At 42.3% G+C, this 24,453-nt stretch overlaps 1 protein-coding gene across 1 annotated transcript in view; it reads left to right on the top strand.

Annotated features, from left to right (window-relative positions):
- Positions 1–9,247: 9,247 nt before the first annotated feature.
- The window catches only part of PHLPP1 (PH domain and leucine rich repeat protein phosphatase 1), a 152,210-nt gene continuing 137,004 nt past the window's right edge, over positions 9,248–24,453 (top strand). Inside the window, exons 1-2 of the mRNA XM_062568509.1 lie at positions 9,248–9,309; positions 9,884–11,409. Of these exons, the coding sequence (XP_062424493.1) occupies positions 9,248–9,309; positions 9,884–11,409 (1,588 nt within the window). The remainder of the gene's footprint in view (positions 9,310–9,883; positions 11,410–24,453) is intronic.

Consider the following 24,453-nt stretch of genomic DNA (forward strand, 5'->3'; position numbering starts at 1 on the left):
AAGCCTTGCTGCATAGGGATGTTATACAAAAGTGAATTAAATTCATTCATCTGAAAGGACCTTAGCTTTCGTTGCTTATCATTCCCACAAATAGGAATAACTCCCCTCTACAATAAATGCATTCAAGTTTTGTGTGGAGGCTGAGTTCTGTGGCTTCCTTCAGTCTGCAGCAATAGCTCTGCATTCTCCATACTTGGATCAGGCCTTCTTGCTACCTGCATGACCTCTGTCATTCATGGCCACTCTGGCTCAGTGTGATCATTTCCTTTAAAAGCTGGTCCACAGCCTCTGAGGAGACAAGGAGGGTTGGCGCAGCTGTTCTGGCCGTGGCGTGCTCCACCTTCCTGCACAGCTCCCTCAAGAACGCCTGACTCGGGCTGTTGCATTTGGAGGGCTACGTGCTCAGTCTAATTTGGAAGAGTCAGTATATGCAACCATTTTATTTGCAGAGAAAGTGATGAAGAGAAGATATGTCTGAAGGTAAATGCTGTATCAAGGCAACAGAGCCCTGGCTAAAGCAACTGAAGGCAAGGCATCATACGCTGGGGATTAGATGGTATTTTTTGCAAGTAATACCACCAGTGGGGGAATAATGTGATAAATGGTTTTCTGATGATCGCCTTAGAATCCTGTGAAAGTTCCTCATATACCATGGAGGAGAAAATGTAGAAGGCCAATAAATAACAATATGACACAGAATATTCGGCTATTACATAGGAATCCACACAACCCAGCTGTGTTATATCACTGTGGATATGAACTTTGCCAGCAGCCAGTCTGCCAATGCTGTGGAGAAGATCTCTGTGGCAAAGTCTTATTTGCTATACTATAGCTATATAAGCAAAACTTCAACATTGTTTGTATGCGAGAGGGTGGGGGAGGATTAAATCTGATTGCCCACTGCCACAGCTACCAACCTAGATCCTTCTCTCTGCCTGTTTATCTCTGTAAGAAAAAAACATCACATGTGCTCCAGACGACACCTTCGTCAGAAACTTTATGCTCGAAAGCTTTAGTTCCCCACAGTATTAAATTTCAAACCTACGATCAATTCAAGACTAACCAGTTTGGTGTCTCACAGAAATGTGTCAAGTAGATGGAGGCTGAAGTTCATGCTGCTATTATGAAAACAGCTTATTATCTGCTGGCAGCAGCAATGTTCTTAAAAATCTAGCTGACTTTCAAAGCATGGCATTTCACAGCTGCACTGGGGCCACTGATGGATTTACATGTGCTTATCAGCTGTCTTCCCAAAGACAGCAATGAAAATTTTAACTACAAAACATGTCTCAATTGGTGGAACAGGTGGATCACAGGTCCCGGACCCCCTGAAGAGAGTGATGTGACAGTGGCCACACTCTGAGGAATTCAGGCATTTATGTGGCTGGAAAAAAATGAGACTTTAATCTGCTCTAGCAGAACTCACATTACTTTGGAGAATCTGACTTATCCTTGTTCTGACCAGAGTATATGGGGTCAAAGCAGAGCATTCAGCTCTGTTCCTAGTATTTGCAGAACAACAGAGGATGCCTTTGGAAAGCTGAAAGTAGAATGATTTGACTCTGAAATGGGTTCGATGCTAAATGGATATATGCGATTGTACTTCGCTGTGCCCTGGCCAACATCTGCAAAGGTAAGGAAGTAAATTTTCATTTCAGTTAAATCTGGATATTAAACCTTAGCTGCTTCCCCCTTGCTTTCTTCTCCTTCCCCCCATTCCTGGGCTAGTTTCTACACAGAATAACAGAAAGCAAGGAAGAGGATTGAACAGTGACCTAGCCTATTAAGCAGGGAGCTATAAGTAAGTCTATAGGCTAAATAATGGTTTCATTTTCTTGGAAGTTTTCCTGAGATTCATCCCTGAAGACTGGGCTCATTCACATTGTTACAGAGTAAATACTAAAAGCATTCTTAATCTTAAGTAACAGCTTGGCAGAGCCCTATGACTATATAATCATAGCTGAAATTGCTAAGCAAGTGAGTAAGGGAAGTGTGGAAATTTTAATCAGAGGGATCTTCAGTAGGCATCCTCAGGTGCCACTGACATGGCATGATGGCATTTTGCATGCAGGTGCAAAGCTGCTCACATAGAAGTCAATAGGAATTTTGGCACTGCAGTAAGCTAAGAAAAAAAAAATCCTAGATTTAACTCTTTGTACTGCAGTTCATCAAAAAAAGGTCAATGTGTTCCCTGTCTGTTTCTGGACAGCCTGAGCTGTTTGCTTGAGGGATGCTTGGGGAGCTGTAAATATGCTAGTAAGCTATTTTAGTACTAACTTTTAGGTTGATGCTGCCAATGTTTTAATTTTATAAGACTTTATTTTATTAATCTCCTTGGAGGATTTGTGTGTTTACTTTTAAAAAGATATATGTTATGTGTTCAAGAAATAAAATGGTTTCTCCAAACGCATAATGCGCATCTTTGTTTATACTGCTATTAAATTACTGTAGATGCAGCGTTGATAGCACTCTGTACTAGTACAAATCATCAGTAATATGTATTTTGAAAGCTTATTGTCAACTATGCTATTCCAACATCAGTGCTTATTCCACTCACAAATAAATAATGGATGTTTATGTGATAGATTCTTACTGTATTAAAGTAATACCTGCAATTCTTGAGGCATAGTTCATTATAATACAGAGCATCTCCATTACTAGGTTGACAGCACAGCTCCAAAGTCATATTGGCATAGTGGAGCTGGCAACAGTTGTGCAGAAGTGGCAAATAAAAGTGGATAGAGGCATGAACTTTCTGAGTCAACTTTGTTGCCAAACCTACTGGATAGTGGAAACATATCCTCAGTCTTGTATGAAAAGTCTGAAAAGGTGGCACATAGTTTTTATGTGCCACCTTTTACCAACAGTGACATCTCTCAGCTAAGACATTTACAAATGAATTAATGGGAGCTGAATATATTCATGAAAAAATGATACAAAAAATGTCTGAATCTCCTAAGTCACTTCAGATGTGCAAGTCATATCATTTATGGCTATATACTATGCAAAAGCATTGCATCCAAGTCAATGTGTTGGTTACGGTTTACTGAATCCACATTAATTCTTCTCTATCAATAGTGATGACTATACCTCAAGGAGTTGTCAGGCTCTAAACCAAAAAGGGCTTAAGAAGCCATACTTGCATGAAAGATAAAAAGAAATAATTACAGGATTTATACTCTCCTGGAAGGGAATCTTTCAGTGCATTAATACGGGCAATGAAACTCTTTCCTTTAAAAAATAAAACAAAATATTTAGCTCAAGATGGAAGAACAGAAGACACAATAAGAGGACTAGTATATAGCGGCTGTTGAGTCTACCAGCAGTTACAAGGTCTATGTTTGCAATTAATATCAACACAAATGAAAAATAAAATCTGTAATATATATCGCTTTCACTTTACTGCAGCATTTAACGTGACATTAGACTATATAACACAAACCTGCAATTAAGCCTAGTGACAAAGCTGGTGTTTCTCAAATGTTTTTCCTCTGGCTGTGGCTTTCAGCCCTATGGTTAACTCAGAGTCAGCTGCTCACTACCTTGAACATTTTTGTAAAGTGCTTTGAGATGTTTTGCTGAAGAACATTCAGTAGTGTGGGAATGTATGGCATGTATGTATATACTTGTATGGAAGTAGTTCTGGAGTTCTGGAGTCAAAAATATGGATCAACCCTTGCTGAAAACTATGCATGGGGCTGTAAATACAAATAATCTTCCAGGCAATGCTTCAGAACCTGCACTGTTCCTTAACATATAAACACAGTGCAACCTGTCATATAATTTATAGCCTAATTCTATTTCAGGCATCAATTGATGGAAACATCCCTGTTCAGGAATGGTTTTTAATCCTGTGCTCAATCTTAAACACATGTTTAAAACTAAGAATTTCCTTGAATAAGCACCATCTTAAATGCTTTACCGCATGGAAGGCCTTGCACTCCAAGATGGGTACAAATCTACCAAAGAGCTTGATATACATATTCTTGTGCTTAAGCTCACAGCTGCAACAGCAGTCAACACGAACTTTCAGTTCCTTGTTTTCAGCATATCTAATTTGCTCCTACAGTTGTGACAGATATGGAGGAAGGGTACAGGTGCATACCTAACATTCTTAAAACTCAAATTTATCATTACTGATAAACCTAAGTATTATTTTGAGAACAGTTTCCATTTGAAGACATTCAATTGCTCTTTATAAAGAAGGATATTAATATATTGTTTTATTTGAAATGGTCTCTTCGCTCATCCTTCCCCTGCTCTTTGAATTATGTTTACAGTGGCAAATGTTTTGTCTATTGTTTCAATATTTTGTCACTGAAGTAAGCCTCTGCTTCCTTGTCCAAAGGGAAATTTTCTCTTATTAGAAAACAGGCTACTAAAGAATAGAGCTGATTAAATTCCCTAACACTTTGCAGGGTGGAAGGACATTAAATTCCTCCTTCCTAAACGCTTTCCTCACCTTCACATTACCTAGAATCACTACAATGATTTGTATCTCCTTAAAACACAGATGATCATTTAACAGCACCATCGATGATGGTGCTTACAGTAGAGAAAGGACAATCTTTCTCACATTTGCATTTCTCAGTGCTCATCAGCTTTTGATCCAGAACTGACTTCTCAGTCGAGTTTTTTACAGTCAAGGATTGGAGAGTAAGCAATTCCTGTTTAGTGAGGTCACACTATTTTGAAATGATACCTTTCAAAATACAAATCAGACTGGGTAATCATCACATATTTGATAGAGTAAAAAAAAAACTCTTTAAAAATAGTTCATGGCAAAACTGAAAAAGTATTTTTTCCACAAAAGTGGTATACATTTGTACTACCCGTTACAGCTGGAAGTATTTCAGTAAACTCAGACAAAAGCAACAGTAAACTGTCATTGAATTGCCTGTCAGCTGAATATTAATTGTAGCTAACACCAAGGATTACACAAACTGAAGTTCTACAATGTTAACATAGAACAGAACTAGCAGTAAAATGAACTGAAGGTGGACCTGGTCCACTCCTCTACACTTGCAATGAGAGAGTAAAAACACAGAGATCAACTGATGCCCATAATCTGCCCTTTACCCTATAGAAACATCTAATACTAGTATAGTGTGTCCCCAAGGGCTTTACGGGAATTTGTGAGAAACAAGGGAGGCTGCTCTCCTGCAGATTTTATAAATAGTAAAATATGAGTTAGCACACTCCAAGCACCACTACAGCTACTCAATCAGCTCTGTGGTTGCTGCTGCATTAAGAGGGTATATGGCAGCCTGATGTCTGCTGCTGCAGCTGTGCTAACTGCTGGCAGAGGTGAAGCCAGTAACCATCGCATCAGCTCCAGCATCTGGAGCATTGGAAGATTAACTTCAGCTAATCTTTGGTCTGCTCTGTTACTCTGCCTCTGATAACTGCGTAGGTAAAAAAGTCCACCAAAGTCATAGAATCATAGAATCATAGAATTAGTAAGGTTGGAAGGGACCTCTGGAGATCATCTAATCCAAACCCCCTGCTCACACAGGGTCACCTAGAGCATTGTAGACGGGGTTGCATCTAGGCAGGCCTTGAAGATCTCCAGAGAAGGAGACTCCACCACCTCTCTGGGCAACCTGGTCCAGGGCTCCATCACTCTCACAGGGAAGAAATTCCCCCTCACGGTCAGGAGGAACTTCCTGTGGTTCAGTTTCTGCCCATTGCCTCTTGTCCTGTCACATGGGACAACTGAAAAGAGTTTGTCCCCATCCCCTTGACACTCTCCCTTCAGGTACTTGTCCACATTGATAAGATCCGCCCCCCTCAGTCTTCTCTCCCCCTGGCTAAAGAGGCCCAGCTCTCGCAGCCGTTCCTCATAGGGCAGGTGCTCCAGCCCTCTGATCGTCTTTGTAGCCCTACGCTGGACTCTCTCCAGGAGCTCCATGTCTCTCTTGTACTGGAGAGGTTTCATCTTGTGGTTTCAAGGCCTTTTGGTATTCTCCTAGCAGATTATCTGTGGCAGTGTATAATTTGTCCATTTAGTATAAAAGAGTTCTGGTGTGGAAACATTTGTAGTAATCTGTGGCTAATCTCTTTTTTTCCTCTAGTTTTTTGTTTACAGCTCCTATAACCAGAAAATTCTTCTTTGAGATTGCCAGATTCTAGTCAGAAAACTGAAGATTACAAATCATCCATTGCTTTTTTTCCAAATGGCCATCATCAATCAAACTTTGGAAAAGGGAAATACATATTTTATCCATCCACCTCCTCCTGACAAAAATCAATTTCATCAGCTCAATTCACATATCTCATAGCAGCAGTCAATCCATATCAAGATTCACCATTCCAATTGTCTGGACAAAAATCACCAAAATTCACCATTCCAACTAAAAACTATCTGGAAATACTATTATTGGGAAATAGTGAATAGTAGCACAGTTTTGTCATATGTCTGAGAATTCAATTTGAATATATATAAAATTACAGATTTTGAACACACATATATGTAAGAAAATACAGGAAGACATTGCTGGTGAAAAGCTATTCCCTGCATAAAGCAAAAATAACCTGGTTTTGTACCACTGACATTTAGAGAGGCAGGGTCACAGCAGAAATCACTACTTTCATGTTCAGAAAATTATGAAGAGCTACAGTGTAGTCCCTTTTCTCTCGATGGCACAGCTCAGGTCTTACAGGATGCTGGAAGCCTCATCGCAGCCTTCTGCTCCTGAACAGTTTTCACAGAGCAGTGGTAATTCCAACAATTTTCCACCCTTGGGACTTCAGTACTGCTAGTTTGTTTTTTAATTGCATAAAGCCCTTCATTAGTAAGGCCCCTGGCAGTGGTAAATTGGCCCAGCAACAGGAAGAGTGAGGTCAGCGCAGTCACTCGCCAGTTCTCAGAGCTGCATGGCAGATTGCTGCTGCTCTGGGAAAACTTCAGAGTAAATCAGAGCAGGAGCTGTATCTGTTCACCCCATTGAGGGTCTGACCCAAGGCTATTTAAATGACCTTAGCTGTGTGTTCTTATGTTATACAGACTATCTCACCAGAGGAGACAAGAAGAGCTTGGTTTGTTTAGTCTATCAGACAAAGGCAGAGTATGAAGACTGCTAGGGTGTACAACTGCTGCCTGTAAGCACATTGGGTGTGTGAGGGGTAAACGCTCAGGAGTGAAGTGAGAAAAGCTCTTTGAGTCAAAGGGCATGTGAGCAGATGAGCGCAGGCTACCCATGTGTGAATGCCCAACCATTAGGGCAGTGTCTTCCATTTTGAAGGCAAATCAACCCAGCTTATTTCAAAATGATATACAAGTTAATCTGCAGTGTTAGGAGCCCTCACAAACATGCAGCGCTATAGGATATGGTATCTGCAGATGTAAGAGAGAAGACTTGATGTCCCCATGAGACCTCTTCTCCAGTTCTATGTCCCTAAATAATATTTGAGAATCTCTGTGTTCTGGATTTTTTTTTCAGTTTGATCTTAACTGTGAATGCTCCCTCCCTATCTCTCCAAGGCAAAATATTAACAAACTTTCTTCCAGGGCAGAAACTTTTCTAGGAAGTGTCTTTTATTTAAAGAATTACTTTTAACAAAAGTGTAATGTACAGCTTATTTTCTCCTTCTAGGTGTGTCTCTGTGTGTTTGCAAGTAAGTCTTTTTTTCTCACATTTAGATCAGGAGACCTGGAATAACCTTAGTGAAAGTAGTGGCATTACGGTGGTGTGAAATCAGTAGAAATAATTCAGGAGAATGTATGAAGCAGTCAGAATCAGACTGTAATACACTCAGTGCTGCCTTTATAGTATATATTGAGACTGTCATTGGAATTTTTGGACATCAGTTTAATCCTTTAATGGCCAAGTGTTGCCGTCACCTTCTGTCAGTTTCTGTTCTGGATGTGATTCTGCCTATCTAGCGTAGGCAGAAATCCAAAGACGCTTTTGCTGGTGATTGGTACTCCAGATAAAGATGCGTGAGCAGCAGGGTCAGAACATAACACTTAATTTACAGATTGTTCTGTCCACAGTGTATGGTTTCCATATCAAGGTAAAACATGAGCCTCGATATTATAACAACCTTTAAAGGGTAGATACCTACTTAACAACAACAAATACATACATATATTCATTTGCAGGTTCTTTGAGGAATAACTCTGTTTTCTGTGATGCATTTAACTCACTCGTGCAGGGTGTGAAGATAATACTGTCCAAGGTGGAGGAGTGTTTTATTTGAAGAGGTAAAACCTTAGTTTTATTATGGTTCTGGTTTATTTACGTTCATATATTATATGTATGTACTAAAAAGAAAACAACCAAAAATACTATTTCTCTAAGAATTTATCTCAGGGTCTCAGTGATGAAGATTTATCTCCCTTAGCATTGACATAACTGGTTAATTGACCAGAATTCCTACTTTATTGCGGTCTATAGCATTTCTGATGAGTATCTGCCAAGATATTTCATTGCAATTTTACAAAATGTATTAAAAAGACCTCAAGCAGTTACAGCCTGATCCAACTGACATTACTCAGCTAAAACATCCCCATGAGTTTAAGAGAATTTTCTGAATAAATACTACATCCTTACAGCATAAAAACTGATGCTTTCAGCCTGATAAATTATTATATTTAGCTGATCGCAATATATCTTTTCTATAATTCATTTAAAATCACATTCTTGGGGGAAATGTTGCTATTTAATTGCTGCTACTAAGCAAATTTTACAGTATTTTCAAGAATTTCAGTCCCTGAAACACAATGACTGGCTAATAGCACAGAAACTTTATGCATCCACTCAAAGCAGTCTTGCACTCTCTCTAAAATACATACATATACATGTATTTTATATAGATGGATAGATGTCCCATACATATTTATTTGTTTGTCTCTGTCTTGACTTGAAAGAGACATTCTTGGATGAGAAGATCGCTCAGGCTCAGTGCTTGGGTTCCCAGCTGAGACTGCCAATAAGGAGGGCACGTCAGGCTTAGAAGAATAGCATGGGTATGGTCAATGAACCTGTAAAACTACACTGTGTATGTTGCCAGATGGCTATTTGCCAGCAATTACTGTTAAGCACTGGCATTTGTAGCGAGGCACAGCAGAAGGGTGACTGCACACAGGTCTCATGATCAGCGCTCCAGGCCATGTGGTTTCCCTTGATCAGCTCTTTCTGTAAAACCTTCAGATAAGACTTCAAGAACGTAATCGCCAGGTATGGTACAAAGTCCTAGAATAATTTTAAAATGGCCTAAGCCCCGTGCCCTGAGGAGTCACAGCATGCCGCACCTCTTCTGGGCAAGCAAAGACACTTCTAGCACATTCTGGACTCTCGCCGTCGGGTTAGCGGGCTGTCAACCCCAAAGGAGCCCCCTACGCAGAGCTTTTAGGGAAGGAAGTAAGGGGAAGTGAAACTCGGTGGCGACAAGTGCGCAACCCTGACCCGCGACAGCCTCGGGGCGTGCGGCACAGCGCGCCCCACGCCGCCCTTGCGGCTGCAGCCTGCAACCGCCCCCGCCGGCTGGGGCCTGCCGGAGCAGCCAACCTGCCCGCCGCGCCGGAGTGGCCGGCGCGGGCGCGGGCGGGGAGCCAGCCCCTCCCAACGGCGCGGCGGGAAGCAGCGCGGCGCAGGGGCTGCCGGGACTTGTAGTCCGCGGCGCCGGCCGGCGAGCTCTGGACTGCACTTCCCAGCCGCCGCCGCGCGCCGCCCCAGCGGCGGGCGCGGTCACGGTGTGTTTATGGGCGAGGCGCCGCCCCGCCGCCCCGCGCCAGCGGTGGCGTCACTGTCGCGAGCCTCCCTCGCTCGGCGGCGCTTGTAACGACGGGGCGGAGGCTGCTTAATATTCATGATGCCGGAGCGCGGGAGGGAGGGCGGAGGCGGCCCGCTCTCGGCCTCCCTAATGGCGCTCGCGGCAGCCGGGGAGCGGGGCTGAGGCGCGCGGCGGCGGCGGCACGGGCGGAATGCTCCCTGCTGCTACGTAATCGCTCCGGAACGCGGCGCCGCGTTCCCTGCGTGCGGCTCCCCCCGCGCCGCGCCGAGCCGCCGAGCGGCGCTCCCGGCAGGGCGACGGCGGCATCCCCGGCCCCGCGGGCAATGGAGCCCGCGCAGCAGCGAAGCAGAGGAGCCCCGGCGGGGAGCGGGCGGGGGGAGCCGGAGAGCAGCTCCCCGGGCAGGAGGAGTCAGGCGGCGGAGAGCAGCGTGGAGCCGTCGGGCAGCGGCGGGGCCGGGCAGCTGGACGGTAAAGGAGCTGGCGGCCCGCGGAGCAGGCGCGGGGTTGCGGGCGGCTTCGCTCCCCCCGCGGCGCTGGCGGCCACCGGGACTCCGGCGGCGGCCGGCGGGGCCGGCAGCGCCAACTCCCTGCTGCTGCGGAGGGGGAGGCTGAAGAGGAACCTCTCGGCCGCCCCCTCCTCGGCCGCCGCCGCTGCCCCCGCCGCCTCGCTGGGCACCCGCAGCTTGGACAGGAAAGCGCTGCTGTTGAAGCCACCCCGGCAGCTGCAGCCTTTGCAGCCCCCGGAGCGGGACTGGGTGCGGCGGGACCTGCAGCGGGGCTGCGTGCACGTCTACGAGCGCCACATGAACTGCTACCTGCGCCCGGTGCTTTGCACCCTGGAGACCACGGCGGCCGAGGTGGCCGCCCGGCTGCAGCAGCTCGGCCACAGGGGCGGCAGCAGCGTAGTGCGGGTCCTGGGCAAGGCGGGCACACCGCCGCAGCCCCTGCCCGAGGCGGCGGCGCCCGCTGAGCCCTCCGCACCCGCCGGGGCGCCGCCCGAGCCCGCGGCGGAGCGGCGCCGGCAGCGGCCGCAGCCGGAGGAGAAGCCGAGGAACCACCGGGGGACGCGGAGCGCGCTGTCCGGCGGGGACTGCGGGGAAGCGGCGCGGCCCGGCCGCCTGCCACTGGGCGGCAGCGCCGAGGAGGGTAACTTGGCCGGCGGCCGGCCGAGCCCGGCGCCCTGCGACTGCAGCCCCGCGGCGCCGGGGCCGCCGGCCGAGCTGTACCTGGCCGGGCCGCTGCTGTCCTGCCCCTCGCTGCTGGGCGAGCTGGGGCCGGCCGGCTCCGACACGGAGAGCTTCAGCCCCAGCGCGGAGAGCGTCTCCGACAGGCTGGACCCCTACAGCAGCGGCGGCGGCGGCGGCTCGTCCTCCTCGGAGGAGCTGGAGGTGGAGCCGGTGCCCCCCGACGCGGAGGAGGCAGGTGCGGGGCCCTGCCGGGGCCGCCCGTGCCCGGCGGAGCTGCCGCCGGGGCGGGCGGGGGACGAGGCGCCGGGGCCGCCTGCCCTGTACGTGCAGCTGCACGGCGAGACCAGCCGCCGGCTGGAGGCCCACGAGAAGCCGCTGCAGATCCAGAACGACTACCTCTCCCAGCTGGGCTTCCGGGACCTGTGGCGGGTGCAGGAGGAGGGCATGGACTCGGAGACCGGCTGCCTCATCCGCTTCTACGCAGGTGAGGCGGGCGCCGTGGCGGCCGGCGGGCCGTTGGGGCGCGACCGTTGGGATGGCGGGGGGGAGGGCGACCGTTGGGGCAGCGCCGCTCGGCGTTGGAGGCTGCATCGGTTTTGATTCCTTGCGCCGTTCAGGGAAGGGAGATGGAGACCCCTCGGTTTAAGGGAGGGAGGTCAAAGGCTGTTTCAGATTATTTGCGTGCCGCCGGTAGCTCGTTGGGGGCTCCGCGTAGCTGTTTGCTATGGTGCGTTTTCTAAATTGCTTAATAACAGCGCTGAGGGCAAGGTAGGGTTACTGAGAAGGGATATAAGGGAAGATCCTCAGAGTTTAACTTCTGAAATAAATTGTAGCTGTACTGTTGAACTGAGGGTGATGCCTTCCTGCAAACAAAACCCTGCACTCCAGTTTTCTACTTGAGTTGCCAGCACTTACCGATTTTTAGAGCTGGAACTGTCTGTTAGGGTGGCGGCGCTTCCCAGCGAGATCAAGGGCTTCGCAAAGGAAAGTACGGCAATAAAAGGCATAGCCTTTGAAACAGGTTAATCAAAATCGTGATCGTGAAAAACTCAAAAGCTTTTCAATGCAACCTTGCTGTTAGACTTGTGGTGCAGATTTTGGGGAGTAGAGATGGAAAAGTCAGCTCCCACGTTGTAATTAGCAGCACTTTGCAGTTTTATAGTGGTTTAAAAATACTTTCTGTGCCAGTTAAATTGCTCTGTATAGAATACCTGTTGTAATCTTGGGGAACTGCTTATTTTCTTAACTGTCTTAGCTATCTAAAAAGAAAAAATTGTTTAGTATTCAACTATATTTTCAAATACTTGTTGCTTTTACCTATTTCACAGGAAATAATGTTATTCAAAGATAAGGCAGAAGATATACAGGGCTAGCAAAGTAGAAAGAAATGACATGCCCTTGCTGGGCTGGCTTAGCAGTGTGGCTCTTAACTGAACCCTGAGACTTCAGTGCTTTAGGACTCAGAAAAATACTGAGGGTTTGTCTCTTATGAATACAAGTGAATGTTAAATAGAGATTTTAATGGTGTGATGGGAAGGAGAACAGTACGCTAGATAAGTGCTCTTCATTTGAGAACGTGGGAGTGGTGGTTAATGGTCAGTTCAGCTTTTCTTCAGTTTTCTTGGCTGTATTAATTACGCCCCCATGTAAGAAGCGCAGGAGTGCTACTCAGCTAAGGAGTTGACAGAAATGTTAGATATGTTGGGCTCGAAAAGGAGCTAAAAGTCAGTTTTTCAGGTAATAGTGGTGGTCTGAATGTTTCTCAGCTGTGCCAATAAGGGTGGAATTCAGCAGATGATTTGAAAGAAAGATTGCTTCCATGGTTCCTGTTCCTGTAGTCAAATGGGAATGCACAGACATGTTTTAGAAGATGAGGCACGCAGTTGACCCATTTTAACAAGATGTACTCTAAAGAAAACATAATCTTTTACAGTTAAGCCTATTTGTACGTGGCTTTTATGCATTAAACAGTTAGTATTAACTCTTAAATGCTGATGTTCCAACTGTTTATTTCAATGTCTGAACTTCCAAAGTTGATATATTTGTTTGCTAATATAGCTTGTGCAATCTGAATTTCCTTGCATAAAACTGTTAAATTGAAATATTATTCTACAAGCATACATGGAATTAATGCAAATTTGTTAGCAAGTTCATATACTTAGTATGCCTCTCTACTTCAAAAGTGCAGGTTTTCTGAAATCTTTTTTTTGGCAGATCTATGATTAACATCTAAAGCACCTGTGATCAGGTGCTTGTAACAAAGTGGTTGCAGCATCTAATGTCTCAGGCTAGCCAAAAACAGCAAAAGAAAGTTGTATCAACATCATACTGACTCTATGTAACTGCCTTGAAAGCTTACCTCTGCTTCCATATTGTATTCCCTCACCTTTCCCACTGATGAAAGGGAGGGAAGGAGACAGACTTAAATACAGGGGTTTCCTCTGATCAGACTGGAAAGGGGAGTGGTTTTGGCCCCCAAATTAGGGTATTTGGTTAAGAGAAGTAGCTTTCTTAGATGATCCTCCAAGAATACCCTAAGGAATGATTTAAAACCATACTTTCCAATTTTTGCTATACTTCATAGGTTTAAGCAGACTGGCTTGCCCGTATGGATAGAAAACAACTAGCATCTCTATCCCTGAAATTTCCTGCAAGCTGTCTCAGTAGGATCTGGTGATCCTGGAGTTGTAGTCATGTAAAATGGCATAAACCTAGGCTGGATTTATTGCATCTGTTCTAAAAAGAATTCTTTTGCCTAATCTCTGTGGAGTAAGGAGAGAAGAGAGCATTAAGGTGACTTTCAGGCAGCTTTATTGGCTTTAGGATATCAAGGAAGTTGGGAAATAAAATTAGAGGATTATTATACTAAAACCTACTGTTAAAAACTCCAAACAAGATAACATGATATAGCCAATGATTTTAGTATGTTGATTACTGTATTTTGGTAATATCTGTAATTTTACTGTATTGATAATTTCTGTGGTTGTGGAATCTGTAAAAGATACACTTCAAAAAAAATTAGAAATCTGGAGATTCATATTTCTTTTTCTATTCACAGAACACTTTTAAAAATATATAGCAATCCACAAGCATTCTGTAAATGAAATATATTCTTAAATGCAGAATTCCAAGTTTAAAAGACTCAAAAGATGATGTTCAGAAAGTAGATGTGCTTCCTGCATGTTGTATTGGTTTGTTCCAAAATATGATTATGATTAGCATATCTTTATTTTGGCACCTCCTCCTCCACCTTTTCCCCACTCTCCACCCCCTCTTTTTAAAGGTGTGAGTGTGGTTGGTTGTCTTCATTCTCTTGCCTCTGAGCCTTACCCAGATAAAGCACTTGCTAAGGCAGACTCCCTTACAGACTTAAGGATCTGAGCCCAACATCAGTTTGAGAATTGGGCATTAGTGGCTAGTCATGCATGTTAACTTTTCTCCCCTTTGAAATCTATCTTGAGAAAAGACATTGTTCTTGAAGTTTTAAATATTTAATATCTATTTAAAAAGGATATGGTTAAATAGTTTTCCACTGAGATATTTCTTTACTGGATTATGGAACTGGGTAAGAATCCATAGTGCGATTACAGTCATGATAGCATAGCTGGGAGACAGATTAGGTCAGACGCACTAAACTATTCCTAAAACCGTAAGAGTGGCTGTGATCCAACATGCTTCTTGAATACAAGTTACAGTATTCTTTATTGCTCTGTAAAAATAATTTTTGTGAAACATAATTTGTCCCAGTGGCCTTGACTTCTCTATAATTTGCATGTAGAGGAAAAATAGACTAATACAGTTTTCAAATGACTAGATTAGTGTTAAAACTGCTTACTTGTTTTTGAGGCTTTAGGTCAAAAATAAACTTGGGATCTTATTGGTGCTATGTTTTGAAGCATCTGCACAACAAGGAGTATGAGAAATATGAAATCAGTCTTGAAGCCCAGTTCAGTACAATGGATATTTGAGGCTTTTCAGTTTTACTGCTGAAAGGTGATTTTTATTTGTGATTCCAGCACTTAGATGTTGTTAAATCCTCTGTTCTCTGATGTGACATAGGGCTTCTGCGTCTGATGGTGTTATCAAATTTATCACTTTTCAGTAGATGACTGTCTGTAAGCAAAATAGTAAGAAATGCCAGTTGTAGTTAGGAGTGTTAATTTTACAACTGGCTGTCAGATTTTATTTGTGAAGAGGTGCTTTTTGCTTGTGTGACCTTTTAGGAAGCTCCGAGGAGAAATGAATCCAGCTTTGTCTTAAAGTTTATTACACAAAACGTTAATTTCTCCAATGCGGAGATAAGAGTGGGCAGATCCGGTGTCAGGATCAATTGCAGTGATCTAAGCAGCAAAATTAAAAAAAAAAAAATGCAGTTGGTAGCTGGGGTCACACTAAAGCTTACAGTGCTGTGAATGAGAACATAGTCTTAGATACTTAATCTTATGTGAAAACATTGTGGGCCTAGCAATACTGAGCTTTATGAGATGTGATATGTATTGAACCACTAGCTTTTGTTGTGCTTTTTAGTAGTAAAAATAATGAATAACTCAGTGCCGCTGTTTAATACATAGATATATTTGATTCAAGATGACTAAGCCCCCTAAAGGGGGGGGGGGGTGCCAAAGAGGGAACTGTTTCTTGACTTAGGGTAAGACAACAGCTGTGCTCTAAAGAGCTTCAGAACTAGGTCAGTGCTCCAAAGTCAGAAGTCCAACATCTTACTTAATATGAAAGAAATTGACAGAATCACAGAACGCTTGAGGTTGGAAGGGATTTTTGGAGAACATCTAGTCCAACCCCACTGCACCAGCAGGAGTACTTAGAGGAGGTTGCCCAGGACTGTGTCCAGATAGCTTTTGAATCTATCCAAGAAGGGAGACTCCACAGCCGCTCTGGTCAACCTGTTCAGTCACCCTCAAAGTAAAGATGTTTTTCCTCGTATTCAGACAGAATTTGCTGTGTTTCAGTTTGGGCCTATTGCCTCTTGCCCTGTCACTGGGTGGCACTGAGAAAAGTCTGTCCCCACCCTCCTTACGCCCTCACTTCAGGTATTAGAACACCTTGATAAAATCGCCCCCTCCCTCTAGGCTTCTCTTCTCCAGGCTCAATGGTGCTTACTCTCTCAGCCTTTTCACATAGGGGAGATGCTCTAGGCCCTTAATCATCTTAGCCCTCCACTGGACTTGCTCCAGTAGCTCTGTGTCTGTCTTGCACAGGAGAGCCTAGAATTGGACACAGCACTCCAGATGTGGCCTAACCAGGGCTGAGTAGAGCAGCAGGATCACCCTCCTTTGACCTGCTAGCAAAGGTCTGCCTAATGCAACCCAGGAGACCAATGATCACCTTTTTCACAAGGGCACATTGCTGGCTCATGGTCAGCTTGTTGTCTACCAGGACCCCCAGGTCCTTCACAGAGCTGCGTCCCAGCAGCCTGTCCTGGAGCATGGGATTATTCCTCCCTAGGTGCAGACCTCTTCCCTTCCCTTTGTTGAATTTCATGAGGTTCTCCTCTGCCCGTCTCTGCAGCCTGTCGAGGTCCGTTGGAATGACAGCACAGCCTTCTGGTGCACCAGCTACTCCTCCCCGTTTGGCATCATCAGCAAACTTGCTGAGAGTGCCCTCTGTCCCTTCTTCCAGGTCACTGATAAATAATTTGAACAGGATTGGACCCAGTCCTGAGCCCCGGGGCTCTACTGCTAGTTATTGGCCTCCAACTAGACTTTGCTCCACTGATGGCAACCCTCTGAGCTCTGCCATTCAGCCAGTTTTCAATACACTTCACTGTGTGCTCATCTAACCTGTAAATTAATCCATGCTAATGTGAATGGATACTTTTCCTACAGATGTGATTGGAAAAGTGAGGTCTTGGTGTGTGAACTTGAAACTAAAAGAAAAAGAACATATCTCCCTAGGGCTACCTTGATCTTAATCTTTTCCTTCCTTATGCGGCTTTGACGTACGTTTTATTTTCTTTGTAATCATTTGTGTGTCCATCTCCTGCAAGATGAAGAAATACCGGAAGCTTCCTACTTTGGGAAGCTGGTTCATGTGGATCATCTAGTGTTTCTAAATTCAGGCATCTAACCTCCTTTGCCATGACCAAAGTTGTGAAGTTCCTAGCCCTGTTCTGTAGGAAAGTTTAAAACGGCTGAGCTGCCGTTGTCTTGCTCCACCTGTCTGTGTACATACTAGTTTGCTTATCTAGCTCTAGCTGGCGTGGCCTCTCCCTAAGGTAGGCAGTGCTGTGAGGCTCTGGGGCAGTAAGTGCACTTGGGCCTCTGCTGCGCAGGAGGAGCTGTGCAGATAATGCTGGAATGCTGGTGTGACTTGCAGCTAAGCTTTGGTATGTGACAGCTGTTAAGTGCAATGGTTTCTGCAACTTTTAAATTCTGATGTACTCCTGGCTAGCATCCACAATTTAAGTAGGTGTAAAGTACAAACGCAGGAGATCTCAATGTGATGTACCTGAGTTCCTATATATACTAAATATATAGTAGCTAAACTGGTGCATCCAGGGGCTGAATTTCTTCGCTGCAGCAGTATGAAACACAGTTTTCTCCTTTTTTTCCCCCTTCCCTCTTACTCTCTGTGTATTTTGATACTATTGCGCTTTCCATAACCCACTAGCAGCTATTGCTTTGCTTGTGTTTTTCTTTTTTTAATCTGTGCATACACATCCTTTTGATGATAGAATTGCTGATATACCTAAAAGACCTTGTGCAATTAAACCATCCATCTGTTCTATTAGGACACTGACAGACTGGCATCCATCTGAAGCACTACATTGTTCCTATGAAGGCACTACTTAATAGTACGAGAAAGAGACAACACTAATTTGAAACAGTTCTAGCAACCAATATGTTTCTTACCTACTGGAAATGACTTTTTTTTTAATAAAACTATATAAGGAGACTTCTTTATTATCCAAATGGCCCTTTGAAAAAGTAGGAAGTGTAGAGCACCTGTGTTGGAGAAGGTCCGTTTGAAAAGTGCATGCACACAGAACCTTGTAAGAACTAAAGTCGGCGATCCTGAAGAATGCTACTTGTTACACTCACTGTTCAATTTGGAGGGACACTGTACCTCAGATGCTCACACTTCAATTTTCCTATGGATTTGAGGGGTGGTCATTTTGGATTAACTGTTTAAGCTATTACTATAGCAATTTAGAAAACTAAACTGAAAAACCCTGAAGTGACTTTTAGCTTTCTATTTGCCTTGAACAGTAAAAGCAAAGACACATTTCTTAGTCTTCAGTATTTCATTATTTCACTGCTTATGGAATATTTTCAGTTTAGGTAAATAAATCTGCACACATGTATATATATTTTCAGCTTCCCTTGGCTCTGTTTTATTGCTGTATTTTAGAATTCATTGAGGATTTGCACCCTGTGGAAGTCATATTAAAGTTATATGTTGAAAAAAATCTGTATTCTTTGAATAAGAGAATTCAATGTTGCATTTACCTTCAAGATTTTTGGTGAGGTCCCTTTTTTGTGTGTTTTAATGGAATAAATTTTAATGCTTGGATTCAGTTGCAGTGTCGGTGGGGAGGGAACTGACTTGGTTAAGTAAAAATGACTTTTAAATGTTGGTAAGCTTCACTATCTCAGCTATGTAATTCCAGTTTATTTTTCTGTACCAAAGAAGTTTTAGAGAAATGCATCCAGCCTCTGTAAACAACTAAATTTTTAAACTCACTCAGGAATGTTTATATCTTAACTTTTTCTAGATTTGGCTCTAAGCCAGGAATTCTGAAGCATTTAGCTTTTTGCAAAATATTTAAGAAACTTTACAGCAATATGATGCCTGCATTTAAAAATAATAAATATTGTAAGCAAAGGATTAGTCATCTGAGGTAGGAAACCTAAGCTAAAATTACAGCTGCATGGTAATGGCCAAGTTGTGGTTTGAAGTGATCAAGTACTGCAAATCTTACATCAAGAAAGTGTTTCTATGAAGTCTAAATTTTCAACTTTCTGCTTCACTCTAAAATTCAACAAAAGCGCTTAAATTTAGTCTTTGTGTACTTTTTGTCTTTTGAAAATCTTTTCTGGACAGCTATGTTAGTTGCAGCATTACCATTTTGGAGAGAATAACTTACTCATTTTTCACTATGAATACTACTTTCTCTCTCTCTCTCTCTCTCTCTCTCTCTCTCTCTCTCTTTTAATGCTGGCATTTGTTCAATATGTTATCTTAACATAGATGTTATTTCCAAAAGTAATTAGTGTCAAATTCTAACTGAACATTTTCCCGCTGTTTAATATTAAACACTTAAGCCAGCTTAGGTATTGGAGAATTTTAATCTTGACTTACAGTATATTTTAAATAACTCTAACTTTTTTTTGTGTCTACTTTATGATAAAATGTTACATTCAAAGAATAGACATCACTTGCCTATTGGAATGTAGCAGCTGTCCTAACACTGTAGATCAGCATATGTGGATTTTTAAATGAATAACAGTATTGTTTGCTGTTGAAAATCAGATCAGGATTTCAGGTGGGCAGAATTTAATAGTAAAACCTTTTTTTCCCTCTTTTGTCTATGCTGGCATATCTGCTTTGGTGTGTGCTTTTTTAAAAAAAAACAGTGACAGTAGTTATCATTTGGACTCTTCTTTGTGAGATACCATCCTTAGGGTGGCTGTCCATACTCTCTGCCACTGTCACATAGAATCATCTAGTTACATAGCTGATGGTGCAAATTCCTTATGCCAGTCACCACAGTTTTGGTTCCCTGTTTAGCTAACTAACAGGATCCAACCCTCTTAGTTGGATTGTTGTGACTTTCTGCTCCTATGGCTATGGTTAAAGCATGTGGAAGAACAGAAATGATGCAAACTCTCGTGGTGTCTCCCCTACCCCTCTTTTGTTTAAGAAGGAAAATTGTTCTTTGAAGAACACAGCATTTAAAAAATGATGACTTGAGAAGAAAGATCTCCTAGAGGGAAGAGTCATTTAATTTCACAACATAGCATATTATCTTTGAAGCTTTTTCTATTGATGGAGAAGTAAAATTCCTTCCAGCTGGCTTTGACTTATTTAGAGTGATGCTGAAAATACTCATTGCCCAACCAACCGTGTGTTCCTTGATCTGACAGTTAAGAATAACTACTTATATGTTCTATTCTGAATATTAATTTGAAATACTAAGTTTTAGGAGATTTTTCTCTCAAACTTCATCTGTCTTAGTTCTAAGTGTAGGAGGAAAACAAAGTGAAATTGTGTGAGATGTAGATTCAAGCATCTAAATAGAAAAGGGAGGATTTTTAAACTTTAATTTGTGTGGGCCAAAGGTGAATTTGGTCCTTTGAACTTCATAGGCTATTAATTGCTCATAGTCTTATCTGATGGCAATGGAAATCTTCAAATCAACTTCACTAGCTCTGAATTGTATTCATAATACTCAAACAACAACAACAAAAAAGCCAACCCATAATAGCTGCATTAACCGGTTCTTCTCATCTGCAAGCACTCCAAGTGCCATGCCAACTTATTTAAATAAAAACAAAGCAATGGGCCTTCTTCCAAAGGGTAATGAGGGGCTGGAATGTCTTTGAAGATCCGGACCTTAGGCTGTAGGTGCAATTTACATAAACCTAATTATGTAACCTGAATGCTGTTTCTCTTCCTGTTTGTCCGATTTATGAATCTTTGTGTCCAAAGAGAAAGAGATAGTAAGACCTGTAATTAAGATAAGTAGCAGACCATTCCTTTTCTTAAAGTGTGCTCTGGTGAGGAGAGAATTTTAGAGGCAGCATTAGAATAGAACAAAACTTGTGATTCAGACACCTTCAGTGGATGAGAATAATACTGGCTCCTTTCTTTTGAAAAAAAGCTGCATGCTTATTTAAACAACAACTATGCCTAGTTCAACCTATTCTTTGCCATAAAGCAAATGGTATAGAAAACCTGTAAAAATCTTTGCTAGAAGAATCTATATAAGGCATAGATGGGCTTTATCTAAGCAGCTCAGTTTTGTATCTGAGAGTGTGTGTGGTGTGTGTGTATATATATGTATATATTATATATAATTACAAGAAGCCTATCAGTTTAAAGCTACATTGAAACTAGTAAGTTTGTAAGGTGGGTAGTGAGTTTACAGATGAGAACTACATATAGTGACATTTCATCATTCAGTGAAGTGCTTGGTCTTGTCTAGTCCTGTCTAACCTTTCTAAAGCAAACACAACAGCAAGTAGTAGTGCTGGGTTTACAGTAAGAGTCCTGTAAACAGCTGAGAAGTTAACTATACATACAGGCTACTTCTTCATAAGATGATTGGTGAGATTTACAAGTGGCTGTTTATCCCAGGTATTTTATGGTACATATTGACTCAAATGATAAGTGATGGAGGAGCATATTTTTTCCTTTTACTGTTTACTGCTTTGTGGGACAGACAGACCTCTAGGCGACAATAGTCTCCATAAGCAGTCATTTTATTTATGAAACTTAATTACATCTGAGACCAGCTAGTGTGTCACTACTTGCTTAATGCATCTATGTATATTGACTTTCATGCTGTAAAACATGCCTGTTATAATAAGAAAGTTAATAACAAGAACTGTTATGAATGAAGTGTGAAACTCCATTGGAAGGAGGCTAGCACATATAATGCAGTCAGGATGATATAAAAGCTCTTGTTTGTTTCTTTGTTTTCTCTTATACCAGTTATTATGTGGGTATAAACGCTCCTAAAGGCAAAGTAATTTGCAAGTTGCATATGGGATGTTGCTCAAAGTAAAGCCAATCACATGTTTGGGAAAGACAGTTTAACATTTCAGAAATAACAACATGAGCCTGTTGAAAGCTACTTAATGTGTAATATATATTTTTTTCTTCTGTCGATTCCCTGTGTCAGTCCTGTAGTTGAATGGATTTGTAATGTACTGCCTTGGTGGAAGCACAGAGGTAGCTCATAGCATAGTTGTGTGGATTAAAATTTCAAGATTGGAAGTGAACAACTGGGCCAGCATCCTTTCAGAGCAAGTAGTTAACTTTGTTTTGTTGGGTGTCCTAGCTAATAAAACAAGACTGGCGGAAATTGGAATCTGAACTCTCTGAAGTGTCCATCCAAGAGGCTATGCAAGCTTGCTTTTTTTTAAAAATGTTCCATGTGAATTAACTGAAGGTTGGTATGATACATTTCAGACTGCAAAATGCTGAAATTTCTGTATTTCATAACTTGTAAAATACTGCATTTTTTCAATGTCTTCATTGCACTTAAGATTAGACTATAGCACTGAGAACTACTTGACTTATCTCTTTTAATCTTCTTAATCAAATGGTGACTTTAAGTTCTGTTCATAAAAAAAAAAAAGAATACCTTGTTTTGTTTTGCTTTAGAGATTTCAGCTTGAGCATGTCCCTTCTAAAAAAAAAAAAAAAAAAGTCAGAGTGTTTGTTTTCCCAATTCATGAGATAACAGATACTGGTTTATATTTCAACTTCCTGCTTTTTCCTCTACAAATAAAACTTGGAATGAAAAGATGCTGATCAGTATTGATAGTTATGATACAAAGATTTAGAGGCTTTGTAGCCTGCAGTGGAGTAAGTCATGCTCCCTTCATTTGTGCCAAAATAAATGTTGCTGTGGAGGAAATGCTCTACTGGAGCCTGGATGTATGTTATATATATTCAGTTTGCAACACTGGGCAGGTTATGATCCTTTGTGCAATGCTCCATTGGAATGTGAGCAGTTTCAAAAGATCGCTCTGCTTTAATTTTATACTAATAGAAGGCATATTTTGATTCCTGGCAAATAACCAGTGTTACTTTCGTTTGTGGGAATAGGGGAATGCAAAGGTGTGTATTCAGTGTCAAGACAGTCCTATTTGTAATTTCAGTAAATCACAAAGTATAGATTAAATATAGATTATTTTGCATAGAATATGTGACCAGACTTTGTCCCCTAGAAAGCTTTTGGATGTTCTTGGTTGTGGCTCCTCACTCATCCACTTTGTACAGCAAGTTCTGTTTTAGTTCTTCTCTTCTGGAAGATTTTTTTTCAGGTCTCTTGCAGTGGCCGCTTACCTGTATGGCTGTATGAGAGAGAATGTGTGGGGTGTTTTAATATCTATAAGGAAATGTACCACTGAATTGTGGAGAAGAGCATTCTTTCTAGCATGGCTAATGTGGGGCAGCAATAAATAGGCAGTAAAATTCTGCCCAGAAGGTGACAGCACATAGAAGTTTCTCTGTCTGTGAACAGTATAGGATCAGGCTACAGCATGAAATCTTCAGATAAAAATAGCAAAGTCTTAAAGGGGTTAGCGTATTGCACCTTGTGTTATAGAAACAAGCATGTGGAAAAAAAAATCCCCCCCCTTAAAAAAAAAAAAAAAAAAAAAAACACAGAACCCAGAATAATACTGCTGTGCAAGGGCAAAAGCATATGACAAGTACCTCTTTCAAACATAGGATATTAGGATGCAAAGGTTGTTGTAGCCTCTTCAATGCTCTCAAAATGCTTGCCTTCAAGAAGACTTTGTAAACTAACCAGTTTAAAAGAGGAAATTGAAGGCTAATCTTACATAGTAAGAAGTATGACTGAAAGTAGAATTCATGCTGTTAAATGTCTTTGAAGCTTAAACTGGATGTACTGATCTTTAACATCAGACTGACTGTCCAGCAGTGGTATTACATGGAGCGTTCGGTAAGGCGTTTTTTTTTTTTTTTTTTTTTTTTTTTTTTTTTAGGAATGTGTGTATTGAATATGGAGGACTTTTGGTACTTGGCAGTTCTCTCTTACTTGCTGTCACCCACTAAGCATGATCAAGTTAGAAACTAAGTCAAGTTAGAAACTACACTTAACAGTCATTTTTCCTTCTGAATTGTGAAGGAAGGTGTTGCTGAGGAAAACAGTATAGAACAAGTCTAGTCTCCTCTGGTAACTTGGAAAAAGGATGGATTCTCAGTAAGCAGGTTGTGTCTGCTGATCCGGGGGAGGATGGTATCTGTGTACTTATCACTTGTAAGTAAAAGAATGTGGTTTTTTTAAATTGGGGTGCACTGTGCTTGTGTCTATATATTGTCTATGTTCTGTGAGGTCTCTAAATGCAGCACACTTAAATTGGTGAACTGCCTTTCGAGATTTGGAACTGTTCTTTCAAATTTCTTAAGATGCTGTGCATATTGGCAAGCCTAAATCAGAGATGGTGTTATTTGAGACCCTCCTGAACAGGTATTTGGCCCTCGCATCTTGGCACCTCATGAATTTTTTCTGGCACAGGCTTTATTTAATGTTCAGAGTTTCATTTTTTGCTGAGCCCTTCATTGCTCATATTCACTCATTTTTCTGAACATGTAGGGTGTATGCTGATTGGAAAATCCTTTGAACTTTTCTCTGCAGGTATTGATATCCTGCTTCACACCAAGAAGTATAGGTGTTCAAAGAAGGTCAGAAACTAATGTCAGAAACTTCTCTGCCTAATATGGAAGCTGTCCATACCAAAACAAACCTCCAGGCTTAAAGTTAATACCTGCTATCCTCTTTGTAGCAGAAAGGTCTGAATATAGTTGTCTT

The sequence above is a fragment of the Rhea pennata genome, chromosome 2 (genome assembly GCF_028389875.1).
Source record: "Rhea pennata isolate bPtePen1 chromosome 2, bPtePen1.pri, whole genome shotgun sequence".
NCBI classification, from domain to species: Eukaryota; Metazoa; Chordata; class Aves; order Rheiformes; family Rheidae; genus Rhea; species Rhea pennata.